This window comes from Marmota flaviventris, chromosome 4, assembly GCF_047511675.1.
Source record: "Marmota flaviventris isolate mMarFla1 chromosome 4, mMarFla1.hap1, whole genome shotgun sequence".
In the NCBI taxonomy this organism is placed as follows: Eukaryota; Metazoa; Chordata; class Mammalia; order Rodentia; family Sciuridae; genus Marmota; species Marmota flaviventris.
The window spans coordinates 53,486,122-53,500,733 of NC_092501.1; the positions used below are offsets into that span (position 1 = coordinate 53,486,122).

Genomic DNA, 14,612 nt, shown 5'->3' on the forward strand with positions numbered 1-14,612 from the left:
GATGAGGGTGAACTTCTGCAAAACCCTATTTTGAGGTCTGAAGACTGGAATACAATTTCTTCCCTTCTCTTTCCCTGTCCCTCCCTGAAGGTTCCCCTTTCTCTGGGCTTGGGGTGGGCAGCATCTTGCCATGGTTGGAGGACAGGCCAGCATGGAGAAGCAAGCAATGGCCCCCCCGAGCAGGTTCAAATGGGCCAACTCACCACACGTCCAGGCATCCCAATGGCACCTTTGTCCCCCTAATGAAGGAGGCATAAATAATCAGTTGGGACTGGGACCCACCAGGGTGACCCACAGGCTAGCTGTGCACCTGGTTTGGGGTACAGCCTGCCTGGATGGCACGGGCAGCTCCCATACGTGACATAGATGGTGAACCACTTTCCTAGGTCTGTGAGCCAGAGTGAGGAGCAGCGCCATGCTCCGCCACTCCTCCCAGTCCCTCTGCCCATGGATGGAGTCCTCCCCCTGCCTCCCCACGGCCACCTCCAGCACAGGCAGGAGAGACGTGAGCCCTGTGGATTCAGCCGCATCACGAGCTTCAGATGCGCAGAGGGAGCTGCTTTGCTTCGGAGCCAGGGGTTACATCTTCTTGCTCTGGAAATCTGCTTATTAAGTTTTGTTTCTCTCTCTTTGGGTAGAAAATATTTTTTTGCCATCATGCGCATGAAGACATCATAAAGTCGGGGTGGGGCCTGGAAGGATGGGGAGTAATGAGGTGTAGAAAGTAGGATCACGTTTATCTGGCCGGTGGGCAGGAGAGAACTGTGTTCCGGAATGTGCAGGTGTGTTCTAGGGTGACGGTGCATCTGCTGACCCCACGGAGGCAAAATGTCCCCAGGGACCATTGGCATCCCAAGGCATACGTGACACACACCAGAGAATAGCAGTCAGCGGTGGAATTAGGCTCCTGATGACAGGATGTCTTCAAGACCAGCGGTGTTCTACATTTGCTCAAGAATGCCGAGGTAGCAGTGCAAGTCATGAGCACCGACTGTTTCCTTAACCTCCCTTGGCATCAGTGGGTTGAATGGAGATTACAAGAGTCTGTTCCTGGTGGGTTGCTGGGAGGATCCCAGAGGCGACATCTCTGAGAAGCTTCCGCCTGACGCCTGGCACTTGGTCAGTGCTGGACAAATCGCATCTGCTAGTGTTCAGCCCAGCACGGCCGTGGGCAAGGGGGTTGGGCTTCACACCTTTTTCTTTCCACAGTGGCGCCAGCATCAGCAAATCTTCACGTGGGTCACTCCCAGGTCCCTTTATGTGGCAGCACAAACAGGGCTTGACCCATGGATGTGAGATCTGCTCGTCCTGCTGAGATGGCCAGGCCAGAGCTGGCAGTTGGCTGTGACATCCCCATGGTCCACTTGCTTTGGGGCTTTGGATGATCTTTCAGGATGTGTGTTTTGGATTCTTTTTTTAAAACTAATGTTCTTTGCAGTCCTGGCTATAAAACGCTCAGGTTGGGGACCGGCATGGAAGGGCCAGAGCCGGAGAGCGGTGCAGCAGGCCCTGCTCTGGGTGGATCGCCCCTAAATGCTTTTTAAAGGTGGATGTTTTAAGAAAAAAAAAAAGCCTGCCCACGCTCCCCTCGGTCATCTGATTTTTCCCCTCCTTGGATTTCACAGGACCGATTCACCGTCCTCTGCAGCTCCGTGGCTCTTCCTTACAGGGAGAATTTCTGTTTTCAAGGCTAAACATTCTTCCACATGCATTTCATTAAGAAAGCCAGTGCTGGGCATGGATTCTAGAAGCTGTTGGATTAGTCAAATGGCCGAAGTCTAATTTATGTCTAAAGGGGGAGTAGGAGGGACACACAGAACAGTGTGGAACCCAGTGGATGTGGCAGAGGGACAGGGCAGACAGGAGCTGTCCCAGGTCCCCCTCCGCGCCCCACCTCAGCTCTCTGGCCGGCTACAACATCTTGCCTGAGCCCCGCCCCAGCCAAGGGCCCCGCAGTGTCTGTTCCCAGGACTCCTCTCCCCCATCCAGGCCTGACTCCATAGCCATGACTGGACGACTTTTAAGGTGGGTCTCAAATGTTGAGCACGGACCACAGGGAACAGCGGTATGGAATGGGATGTGATAATGTGCGCCTCAACCAGTCCACCACTGAAGTGTGGGTGGGTGGACAATGTATTTGACCTCTCCAAGTCTCAATTTCCTCACCCCTAAAATGGGCACAATCATACCCATTGTGCTGAGCTGTTGAACAAGTCAAGTCTGAAGAATGATTAGCATAGGGGGCACCTATTAAAGTTTCAGTAGGAAGTGGCTATTAGTATTATTTCTGCTTTTGTCTCAAAGTTCCCATGATTCCTTGGCATAGCCTCTCTAGAATTCAGAAATAAAAACAGGGGGAAAACCAAGTTTTTGAGTTTGCTCTTTTACCAGAGGCATGGGTGAAGGAGGGAACAGTAGTTGGTGTCAACTAGTGAGCAGGGGGTCCTAGTGCACCAGGAGCTCACCAGCCCTCTCAGCCCTCATTACAGGACCCTCCATAGACATGAATTCCAGCATCAGGAGGGTCTGCTGCCGTGATCCACCTGCCTGATGCCCCAGGAGGGACACCCAAGCCCCAGCAGCAGCTGCAGGCTCCAGATTTTATCCAGGCTCCAAGGTGGCGGGGCTGGGAGTGGCAGATAGGAGAGTCCAGAGGGGCCTCTCACTCAGAGACACCGGAGGGGAGCCAGCTGCCCAGCGCGGCCAGCCTCAGACGGAGAGAGGGCTGGCCCAGGCTCAGCTCAGTGGTGGAGCACGAGGTCCTGGGTCCAGCCCCGCAAAGTCAACACAGAGGTATAATAAAGGATGCGTTACTTACTGGGAGCCCGGGTCTTCCGGTGGGGCCCTGAAATAAAGGAGTGGAGAGTGAGGTTGGTGTGGGTCAGGGAGTGGGAACAGCGACCAGGTAGCGCTGCCGTGGCCAGTGACACCACCCGGCAGTCGCCTGCCGAGCTGTTCTCTTATGAACAGGGAGGCCTTGGTGGGCAGGCTTCCTTTCAGCTCTTACATTCAGAAAACCAGGTGGCCAGGGGCTCCGGCGTGCCAGGCCCAGGGGTGGGAACAGGGAACAGGGAGACAAGAAATAAAAACAGTGGGAAAGTCGTCACGACTGAGGACCATTAGGATTGTGGGTCCCACAAGTGCGTCCGCTCTCTGAGCCCCTCTGCCTCGCTCGGGGCAACCTCCGCTGCACCACGCATGGGTGCTGGCCTTGGTCCAGGAGGAGGTGGGGGTGGGCACTGGGGATTGGTCTTCCCTGCCCACCAAGCAGGGGAGCACCTATCACCCACTGGGAAGCCATGGGCTGGAGGACTGTCACCTCTCAGCCCAGGGCTCGTGGTCATGGAGGTGCAGGGGGAGCACCCCCAGAGGATCCTGGGAAGCAGTGGTTCTTCCTGTGACGACTCTGACCAGAGTCAATCATCCATGCCACGGCAGGTCAGTGTCAGGTGGGAGGTGGGGGGCTGGCCCTTGGCACATGGGGGCCTCGGAGGCTCCGGCCACCTTTGTTCACGGACCACAGCTCTGTTTCTGGAACACGTTATTCACAACCCTAGCAGTTCTGCCTGGCACAACTGTGGGCACAGGAGAAGACTCCACAAAATGGATCAGAAATGCTATGGAAAAGGGAACAGTCATGAACCTCACCATCCGTCACAGTGGTTCCCTTCACAGCCACGTGCAGAGGGAGCAATTTAAGAACCAGTCGAAACCAAGGAAGCCTGTTCACCTTGGGGTGCCAACTCCCCGATGCATCCAAGAGGGTGGCTGAGAAGCTGTCCTGCTGGCTGCCTCCTGGGGCACCCGGGAGCACCTTGCCAGGACTGGGGAGACTCCTGGGGCTCATGGGCATCTGGCCCCCGACCCTGGTATGGCGGGGCTCTGGGGTGCAGGACAGGTGGAGGCATCTCCGTAAGACAGATGGGTAAGGAGCAGGTGCTCAGCCTACCTGAGCTCAAATCTTGGCTCTGCCACTCACTGGTGGAGTGACCTTAAGCAAACAAGGGACCTTAAACAGTCTGGTTTCATTGTGTTTCTGTTTCCTTGAAAATGGAAGAGCACTCGTTACTTATCTTTTGGGATTAAATGAGATGTTGTGTGTGGAGCGCTGAGCTTGGGGCTGGCAGTGAGCAAGCACAGAGGACACGGGGCTGTTACCACTGGGGTAGGAGGGAAGGGGACAGGTGGGGGAGGGGCATGGTGCTGGCCTGGGTTCCTCTGGGTACAGTGTCTCTCCTTCCAGATACCCTGCTCTTCCCAGAGACCTAAGGCAGAACGGGGGCGGGTCCGGTGTCTCTGAGTAACTGCAGAGGTAAACGCAGGCAGCAGCAGGAGTTCTGTCCCCTGTCCCTTAGCGATGGTGCAGTGACTCTCAATGACGGGGAGATGTTGGGTAAGGGGGCAGGACTCACCCCATCCCTCTGCTCTGCGAGGCTTTGCCCCCAGTGCTCCTGGCCTGGGGGAGCCGTTCCTGTTTCTTACAGGAAGGGGCCTGAGGAGGCTTGAGCTCCTGGTCATTTGTGAATGAACGAACCTGGTGGCCCAGCCTCCAGTTGTCCAGACCCCAGGAAAGACAGCACGGGCCCCTCCTCACACCACATCAAGGAGCCCAGGCCCTTCCCTTCTAACCAGCCCCTCCCCTAACACCACCCAGTGGGACAGGAGGTGGGGCGGTGACATCCTGCCCCAGGGAACGGACCGGCCTGTGGGGGTCCCAACCTCACGCAGACGGTCTAATGAGGAACAGATGGATGCTTCCGTCACAGCCCCTTGTATGTACAACCGGGTCATCCAGGTGGCGGGACCCTCATGAGAACACACAGGGGGTCCCATCTCAGGCCCAGGTCCAGGAAAAGCTGTGCTTCCCAAACCACAGGCACATCCCTACTTCACTGTCCCCCAAGTCTCCCCCAAACCGCCCTCCTCTTTGCTCTGACCACCAGGGAGCTCAAAACCAAGTCTTCCTGCCTCTGCTCTCCGTTTGCTTGACTAAATTATAAACCTCCTCCTCAGAATGAGGGAGGATAGAAACAAATGAAATAATAAATTAATAAAAATTCACAGAATAACAATCTCCTCCTTAAAAATTAAAGACCTTTGGGGGAATCATCTAAGGAAGTTCTGAGTCTAGGACCAAATGAATTAACATTCTCTAAATGGAAGAAAATATATACATGTATGTAATGTTCATGTAAATATATACGCCCCCCAATAGTCAGAAACCATGACAATTCCCATTTTATAGATGGAGAAACTAAGGCACAGAGATATTAAATAACTTGTCAAGTCAGAGCGAGGAGTGGCAGTGACAAGATTGGAGAGTGTGTGGTCTGGCTCCAGAGCTGTGCTCCTAGTCACTGGGCCACACAGCCCGCATGCCGACCCGAGAGCACCTCACACGCAGAGAGTGACAGCTCGAGTTTCGGCAAGGGTCATGCTCACCTTGCCTGGCAGCTGACATTCAGTGTTTCCCTATAGTCCTCCCTATTCCCATGGGCATCTGACTCAGGCTTTCAGTTCCCAGTATTAAGCACATCTTCCCATCCAACCCAGGGACGGCCGACGTCAGTTGGGGCACCGGCTCAGATGGATCGGGAGTAACTGGCTACATTGATTAGCAATGTCTGCCTTGGGCAGGAGGGGGGGCTGCAACATCAACCCATCCTCCATGGTTATGGATAGCCCTGGCGTCCACCGGAAGGACAAAGCCAGCCCTGAGATACACCCGGAGGGCAGTGGACAGGCATCCGGTCAGCACTCACCTCTGGCCACTGGCGTCCTTCTTTTGCAGGAAGTGGAGAGAACAGGGTTGAGGAGGTGACCGCCTCCTTGGCCAGCTTCCTGCTCCCTCCTCCTCCTGCCTTGTGGTTTGGGCAGAGGTTCAGGGCGCCTCTGGTGGGAGGAGCTACCTCTACCTGACTCCCCGGCTGGCGGACAGGTGGGCCAAGACTGAAGCAGAGACCCACTTCACTGCAGACCCCAGAATGGCAGTGTCCACCCTGGCTGGGAACAACTTCCGGGTGAGGCAGGCACAAACTCTCAAAATGCTAAATTGCGATTGAGAAAAGGATCCTCCAGCCAGGCAGGGACTCAGATGATGTCCCTGGAGAGCCCCAGTGGGCTGGTCCTGGAGGGGGCTCCAGCAGGGGGACAAGGAGCCCAGCGTCCCAGCTCCAGCAGGTGGTCTCTGGATGTTCCCTCTGGCGGTTTATTTTAGAAGATGGATGATCGGAATTGCAGCCTGACATCCCAACAAGCTGTGATAAACCAGCCCTCCTCCTTTCAAGGAAAGACTTGATTTTCCTCTTTCCCTGGGATCTGCCACACAGGGGATCCAACCAGACAGGATCCCCAGCCTGGGTCTGAGGGCGTTTCAGGGCATGGATGAAATATTATATAAATAACAGTCTCATTAAAAATCGGGCAGGCTGCTCTCACATGTACAGATCACGAGGAAAACAACTCTGGAAATGATTTCTCCGAGTGACGGAGATTTCAGTAACCTTGGGAGAGGTCTGCTGCGGGGGCTGAAGCCTTTCAGCTCCAACCCCCCTCAGCGCCCCCAGCGCCCTCTGAGTCTCTTGTTGAGATATCAAATGCTGTTCCTCAAAGGACACGTGCTCCTGTTCCCTGGATCTATTACCTCGGGGAGACGGGAAGACGGTCTCCTTGGGCTCTTCTCGGGTTCTTTGGAAATGACCCAGATCCCCTGCCCACCCTGGGAGTGGAGCCTGGGAAGAGGAGCCACTTGGTGTCTTTAACTTATGTGTCATCTCCCCAGCTGATCGCGGACACTGCTCTCATTCAGATGGCCACCAGCTCTGCCTGCCCCAAGTGACTTGGCCAGAATGGAGCTGCCTGCTTGGGGGCGTGGACGCTGAGTGCTCCAGAGCAGCCCCCGCCTGGAGCCGCCCCTGACCTGCTTTCTTCATGGACAGAAGGAGCAGGGTGGGCTCTTCCTTCTTTCTAGTACCTGCTGCTTTTTGGACTCCAGTTGCTTCTCTGAAGGACAAAGGAGCTGGTCTAAAGAGGGCCAAGCCAGACTTTGGGCATGAAATTAGGGCCTGGTTTGCCCCTGGGGCCGCCACTGTCTAGCCCTACAGGAGCACAGAGGTGCGTGGAAAGTGAACTAGCAGCCTCCATTCCCATGGAACATTCTAGAAGGCCTTGCAGAAGCACAGGAGGCCCCCGGAAGACAGCTGCCTGTGTCCCCCCCAGAGACCCTGTTACCGGTAGAGACATAGACTTTCAGGTGCGCAAGAGCTGGCCGCCAAGTGAGTACTTACAGGAGGTCCTGGAAGAGAGAGAGAGAGAGAGAGAGAAGCCGGTCAGTGCCGCTGTCCATAGGAGGGTCCGTCGCCCCCCCAGGAATTCTTGAGCGGGGGAGGCGTTTCCATCTGGTCTTGGGAGGTGGCATTTTCCTGGCTCACTTTCACCACCATAATCTTTTCCCCCTTTATTTCATCTCCACGTTTTCATGACTGGATGGGAAACGCCGAGGTCTGGGACCCAGGCTCAGTCCTGCAGGGCACCTGACAGTGGTCCCCAGGCCTCAGTTTCTCACCCCACAACATGGGCTCCCTGGGACCTGCTTGTGCTCACGATCCAGGTTGCTTTCCACAGCGTGGGATGTGGGCACCAAGACACACTGAGAAAGGTCAAAATGACATCCAAAGAGATGCGGAATGACAGCGCGCTCCAGGCTTCCCTCGACACACACGACACACACGCAGTGGAAAACAAGCAGGAAGGGGCAGGGCGGGGCCGCCTCTCAGTCCTTCTCATTCAGATCCCCGCCTGGTGTCTATCTGGCAGGCCTGATTTCTGTGCCGTGGTGAGTCAGGCATCCTGACCCCTCCTGGGTCTGCCGTCCTCTGCTGCTTTCCCACCGCCCACCTCTGGGCCCCCAGCCCAGCTGTCCACTCACGCCTCTCTTCCCCTCCTCCCTGGGTTCCCTCTCCCTCCGGCGGCCCAGCCCTGTCTCATTATTGGCAAGAATCACAGTCAAGTGTTTTGAGGAGACAGCGAAGGGAGTGGGGGCCCCGGAGCAAAGAAGGCAGAGAATGGAAGGTGCCTTAAGATAAGGACCCTTAGTGACCACAGACAGCCTTTTCCCAGGTGACCAGAGGCAAGCAAAATGTGTAATGGAAAAGCCTGAATTCCAACTTCCAGGAAGGTTCTAGAATGGGTTAACTTACAGCAGAATGTGTGAACACGGGTGCCCTAAGAAAACTGTCCAAATAAACCATTTTAAATGAAAAAAAAAAAAAAAAAGACAGGATGCCTCGGGGGAGGTGAGCCACAGAACGCCACGGCCCTGGCTTCCCAGCCCCTGGTGACCAGGCCACATGCACTCAGCTGCTGCCTGAGCTGCTTTTATGCTCAGCCAATAAAGACTCCCCGCGTTTCCCTTGCTCCTCGGATTCCCAGCGCCAGTGTCCCTGTCTCGGTCTGCCAGATTCTGTGTCCTGGTCCCAGCTAGAGGAAGCAGCCCTTCTCACGTTGGCCTCTGTCAAGTCGTCATGTGAAGGCGGACAAAATATTTTGAATTAAAAACAAAGCAAAAAAAAAAATGTCAAGAGGTGCAGCGACAGGGCCAGGAAGCCCGGGTACGCAGCAGCAGCAGCAGCGTGGGACGGGAGTGGGGAGAGGGGCACATCTGGGACCTGTTAGGCTGAGGGGCAGGGGAATGTCACCCAGAACCTGAAAAAATACCCCCTGGGTATAGTCTGCCAGAGGGCGGCCCAGCTGGGGAGTCCATGCCTCCTGCCTGGGGGATGTGTCTCCGGCCTGAGAAGCAGCCTGTGGCAATCTCTGGATGGTTCAGCCACATGGAGGGCAGATGTTCTGCACCCGCCAGACCTGACGTGACCTGCGCTCCAGAGCAGCAAGTTCTGGGGAAGTTCCCAGTGACACTGGCCAGGGCCTGCCTGTCATTAGCGTCTCCGTTGCACAGGGAGCTAACATGGGAGTGGGCGCTGGGCAGGGTTCCCGGAGAGCACCCCGAGGGATGGCCATTGTACTAGGGACTTCTAGGGTTTCTCTATCACCCCTACCATCAGCCCTGCACGGACTCCTAAGGTCCTCCCTAGGTGCCGGAACAATGCTGAGTGTTTTCCATTGCGAAGCAGATTCTATTGTCCCCAGGTTGCAGATCAAGAAAGTGGGGCAAGGAAAAAATGAGGAGCTTCCCTGGCCAAGCAGCTAGTACCTGGAGGAGCACCCCAACCCACGGCGATGTGCCCTTCTCTACGCCTGTCACTCAAAACACAAGACAGTTGCTTCAGACCCACATCCTCCCAAACCTCTCCCTGGGACGCCCGTCATGTCCCCTCTGCTCCTCTGTCCAGGCTCAACCCTCTCATCTCCTATGGCTCCTTTGTCTTATGTAAGGGAATTGCTTTGCCAAACTCTTCCAGGCTACCATTGTCCCTACCTGTCATTTACAGGGACTTCAGAAAGGAGAAAAGCTGTCAGGCACAGTCGCGCACACCTGTAATCTCAGCGGCTGGGGAGGCTGAGGCAGGAGGATCGCGAGTTCAAAGCCAGCCTCAGCAAAAGTGAGGTGCTAAGCAACTCAGTGAGACCCTGTCTCTAAATAAAATACAAAATAGGGCTGGGGATGCGGCTCAGTGGTTGGGGGCCCCTGAGTTCAGTCCCTGGTAAGGAGAAAAGTCCCTATGTGCTGACACTGTGTCATTGGAAGGGAAAAGGACTCAGGGGGCCTAAAAAGAAAGCTTTCTCCATCTCTGAGGTTTCCCCCGTCCAGGGTGACATGGACCGTTCCATGGGTCCTTCTGGAAAGTGGTCAGGCCCTCCTGGGGAAAACCAGCTACTGTCCTGGTCCCGCCAGCTCTCACCAACCGGGTCCGGGGTGGGGACCCCTGGATTTCGAAGCTGATACTTCATCTGGTGCTTGGGCAGCTCCCGGCAGCTCTGAGGTGGCCAGGGAGCCAGTGGCTTTGCAAAGTCTAGCTGTGCCTTCTTCTCACTGGTTGGTCTCCCACGCAGGCCACGTGGCCGGGCTCAGTCACCTAACTACTGACGGGCCCATCACTTTGCAGGGGATCAAGGGATAGAGTCACCCCAGGCGTCATCGAGGCTCCACTGTGCAGATAAGGGAAGGGAAGCCACGAAGGTTAGTGGCCACTGACTGATGATGTCCCACGCCCCCATCCAGGGGTCTGCCTAACAAAGCACGCTGTGTCCTGAGGCCTGTGGAGGGGATCCTGCCCACGTCTCACATCCTGAGGGAAGGAGGACATACGTCCACGCCACTGTACACCCGCTGCTGGACGTGGGAGCCTCTTCCCGGGATCCAGGAGAATTATGGAGGTTGTCCCAGCTCCCCAGGGTGGGTGGAGCGACCCGCAGCAGGATTCTGGAGAAGGGTCCACAGCAGCCACCCACTATGGGGACTTTCATCCGAGACCTTCTTCCCCAGGTCTGGACCCTGCTGCCTCGCTTCCTACTGTTCTCTCCCAGGGCTTGAGCTGCCTCCTACAAGCACGGTAGCCATGTTCCCCCCAAATGGACACGCAGGAAGGGGCCCTGTGAGAAAGTGTGGGGGGTAGCATTCAGGGTGTGCCTCTATTTTAGCCCCCTTTTGTGTATTCATTCACTCATTCATTCATCTCCACGGTAGGAAGGCCTACTGTGTGTCACTTCCACTGCGCTGGGCTAGGGTTTCATAAACTGAACAATGCAAAGTCACTGCCCTTGAGGAAGGAAACCTTCATTGTTTAAGCACATGCTGTCTTCCAGGGATTGAACCCAGGGGTGCTTAACCCCTGAGCCACATCCCCAGCCCATTTTTATATTTTAATTAGAGACAGGGTCTTATGGAGTTGCTTAGGGCCTCACTTTTGCTGAGGCTGGCTTTAAACTTTCAATCCTCCTGCCTCAGCCTCCGAAGTCTCTGGGAATACAGGCGTGTGCCACCAGGCCTGGCTCATCACCTGCTATTTTCTACCAGGCTCAATGCTAACCTCTGGGACTCCAGAGATGGAGAGCTCATTTCCTCTTGCCGAGAAGTCAAGTTTCCAGAGGAGAGACTGAAATGAATGTGAGAATTGGGGGAGAAAGTCATTCATGCATTCATCCTTCCTTCCTTCCTTCACTCCACCTTTACGGCATGCCTGCTATGTGGCAGGTGGGACGCTAGGTGAGTGACTATGACATCGCATCAGCCCCTGCAGCAGCCAGGTGAGGTTGGCGCGGCTGCTCAGGCTTCACAGACAGGAATCCGAGCCTTGAGGTTAAGCGGCCCCCGGGCGGTGCTTATCTTAGGCAACACCTGTTTTTCTAAATTTTTAAATTTTATTTTTCAGGCTTAGTTTCCATGTGGGAGAACCTGGATTTGAACTGGGTCTCTCTTATTCGGAAGCCTGTTGTTCTCCCGAATGGAGGTCACAAGGTCCCCAAGGGTGGAAGGCATAGCCTGCTCAGCCCTGCCATCTCGAATCCAGTCCTGGTCCTGGGCAGGGGTGGGAGGAGGCACAGAGTGCTCCTGGTTCACTGTCACTCGAGCTGCGCTCTGACCCTGGCTGACGGCTGGGCTCCCAGCAGCTGGGGTCCGAGCCCTGCCCCACGCCTGCTGGCACCTGCCGCCAGGCCTCCCCCAGCTGGCCCCCTGGCGCTCGCTCTGCCGCGTGCACGCACCACCCATCTCTGCCAGGACAGGTGCTCTGCACCCCTGGCTTCCTCCAGACCTCGGGGAACGGACGTACTGGCCACACTCCACCTGCCCGAATAGGGCTTCTTAACGGAGGGCAATCTTGGCCCAGGGGACAGCTGGCAATGTCTGGAGACATTTTCGATGGTCACAACGGGAAGCTGCCCTGGTCTCTAGCGGGTAGAGGCCAGGACTGCTGCTAAACAGACGCTGTGCAGAGCCCCTGCAACAAAGATGTGTCTGGCACCAAACGTCACTAGCACCGAGGACAGAAGCCCGCGCTGGGCCTCCAGGGCTCCGCAGTACGGTCCCTCCAGCTCATGCCCGCCACGCCGCTGTCCGGCCCTCAGCCTGACTGGCCTGCGCTTTGCCAGCTTTTGGGACCCTATTCTTTTGCAGCTTTGCCTGTTCTGCCTCCACCCAAGGCCTTGCTAGGACAAATGTCAACTCCATAGTGAGCATTTATCCTGGGCCGGACACCGTGCCAAGTACTAGGCGTGCCTGGTCTCACTCAGTCTGCCTGACAGTCCGGTGAAGTGGCCACGATGACCCTCATGCCCACGATGACCCTCATGCCCACGATGACCCTCATGCCCACTCTGCAGATGGGAAAGGCTGAGGCCCAGGGGCGTGTGTGCTTCGAAGTCACAGAGCTCAGACACCACAGCTGGTGCTCAAGCTGGGTCCAAGGCCACACAGCTCAAGTACCGCTGGCCCCGGGAGTGCAGCCTCTCCGCACACGGGCCCTAGAAGCTGAAGAATCCAAAAAACAGCGCGGCATCACAGAGCAGCTGAGGGGGCCCGAGATCTGCAAGAACCGTGTAGAGAATTTTGTCTGTGGCCGGCCAGGTGGCTGTTCAGAACGGGGTGGGCTTGGTGGCAGTCTCTGGCCTCCAAGGCTGACATGCCGGGGACCAACTGAGCCCTCCCTCCCGTGGCCCTCCAGCCAAGACCCCGCTCTCTGGGGGCTGTGGGCGGTTGCTGGGTGGACCTTCTGGACTGGCCGCTCCTGGGGCACATCTGGCAGCCTTGCTTTGTGGCTGACGAAGCACCCCCACCGCATAGCTCCCCCAGCCCACCAGCCCCCTTGGGCAGATGAGGAGATGGAGGTCGGAGAGGGAAGTGACCTGCCAGCGGTTCCTGGCTGGTTAGGGATCCTGAACCTAGTCTAGAGCTCCCCCCAGAGCAGCCTGCTGTGGGCCAAACTTGGGGAAAAATGGTGACCACCGAGGACCACAGTGGACGGTCCTGTGAGGGCCAACCACGCACATGTCGCCCTCACTTGGTGCTTGGTGACTTTACGTTGGCAGCTGAAAAATGGCCACGGTGGAAGTATTCATGCCACAGAAATTGGTCAAATCTACAAAGCAGCGCTGCTGTCCCAAGAGCCCGCTGTTAAGCGTTCGCTGGTGTACAGCTCGGATCTGCGCTGTGATGATGTCCCTGGACCCAAGACGTCCCCCAGATCAGGTGAATAGAGAATGACAGGTTCCAGGAGGTGTGGACACAGTTTACACACACACCCCCAACACACACACTGGGCAGACATTGCTGGTCTGTCACGGCTACTTTTCCTCCAAGTTTAGACAACGCTTCACAATTCTTTCCAGCAGCCCACTGTCAATCAGCGGGGACTGCAGGTCAGATGGAACCTGGAGCGAGAGCCGTCTTTGAGAGACACAGGGAGGCTGCAGGTGGAGCACAGAGGCCCTTCCTGGCTCATCAGGCAGGACGGGGTTCAGCCTTGGTGGGCAGCAGAGATGGGTGGTCAGGCTGGGTGTCCTGGACTCCCCAGAGACACGTGGTACCAGGAGCAGGAATGATCACAAGGTGTAGGCTTCCCCCGTTGTCCCCATCTAGCGGTTAAGATGGGCAGAGAGATGGTCAGAAATTCCCCCAGCAGATTCCTCGGAAAACTCGGAAGGCAACCACCATTTGACCCAGCTATCCCACTCTTTGGCATATACCCAAAGGACTTAAAATCAACATACTACAGTGACGCAGCCACATCAATGTTCACAGCAGCTCAATTCAATAGCCAAGCTATGGAACCAACCTAGGTGCCCTTCAATGGATGAATGGATGAAGAAAATGTAGTATATATACACAATGGAATATTACTCAACCATAAAGAAGAATGAAATTATAGCATTTGCTGGTAAATGGATGGAACCGGAGACTATTATGTTAAGTGAAATAAGCCAATCCCCCAAAACCAAAGGCCGACTGTTCTCTCTGATATGCAGATGCTAACACTCAATAAGGTGGTGGGGTGGGAGAATAGAAGTTCATTGGATTAGATAAAAGGGAATAAAGGGAAGGGGGTGGGAATAGGAAAGACAGTAGAATGAACTGAACAGAACTTTCCTATGTTCACACGCGAATACGCAACCAGTGGAACTCCACACCATGTCCAACCACAAGAACGGGAAGTTATACTCCATGTATGAGGATATGTCAAAATGCACTCTACTGTCGTGTGCATCTAAGAAGAACAAATAAATAAAGAGAATGTAAAACAAAAACAAAAACAGAAAGGGAGAGAGATTCCCCCTAGCATAGGGCACAGCTAGCCTCAGAAGCTCCTCAGGTGATCTGCCAATTCCGAGGCCACCTCTGTGCTCTCCTGGAGCCCTGGGGGCCACTCGAGTGCCACCTTCCTGCAGACTCCATGGAAGCAGGCCTGTGGGCTGCCTGGTGGGCGCTTGGTCTAACTCCGGGCGCCTTGACCCCTCCGCCCTTGGCCAGCCTTGCCCTCCAGCCTGGACATGTCCCCTGGTGTCCTTGCTCTCCCTCCTGTTGGGTGAGCCCCTGGGGATGGGCGGGAGCTGGCGGGTGGGAGGAGGCTGTGCAGACGCCCAGGGCTGCCCGCAGTGGCCGTCCTGCTCCCCCCTTCCTGTGAGAACCCCGGTTTATTCCAGCTTCTTCCCATTCTCCG

The 14,612-nt window shown here is 55.9% G+C and overlaps 1 protein-coding gene across 1 annotated transcript in view; it reads right to left on the minus strand.

Annotated features, from left to right (window-relative positions):
- Col13a1 (collagen type XIII alpha 1 chain) overlaps window positions 1-14,612 on the minus strand; it is a 144,608-nt gene that overhangs the window by 75,491 nt on the left and 54,505 nt on the right. Inside the window, exons 4-5 of the mRNA XM_071610721.1 lie at window positions 2,819-2,845; window positions 204-239 (exon numbers count right to left, since the gene is read on the minus strand). Coding sequence (XP_071466822.1) covers window positions 204-239; window positions 2,819-2,845 — 63 coding nt within the window. The remainder of the gene's footprint in view (window positions 1-203; window positions 240-2,818; window positions 2,846-14,612) is intronic.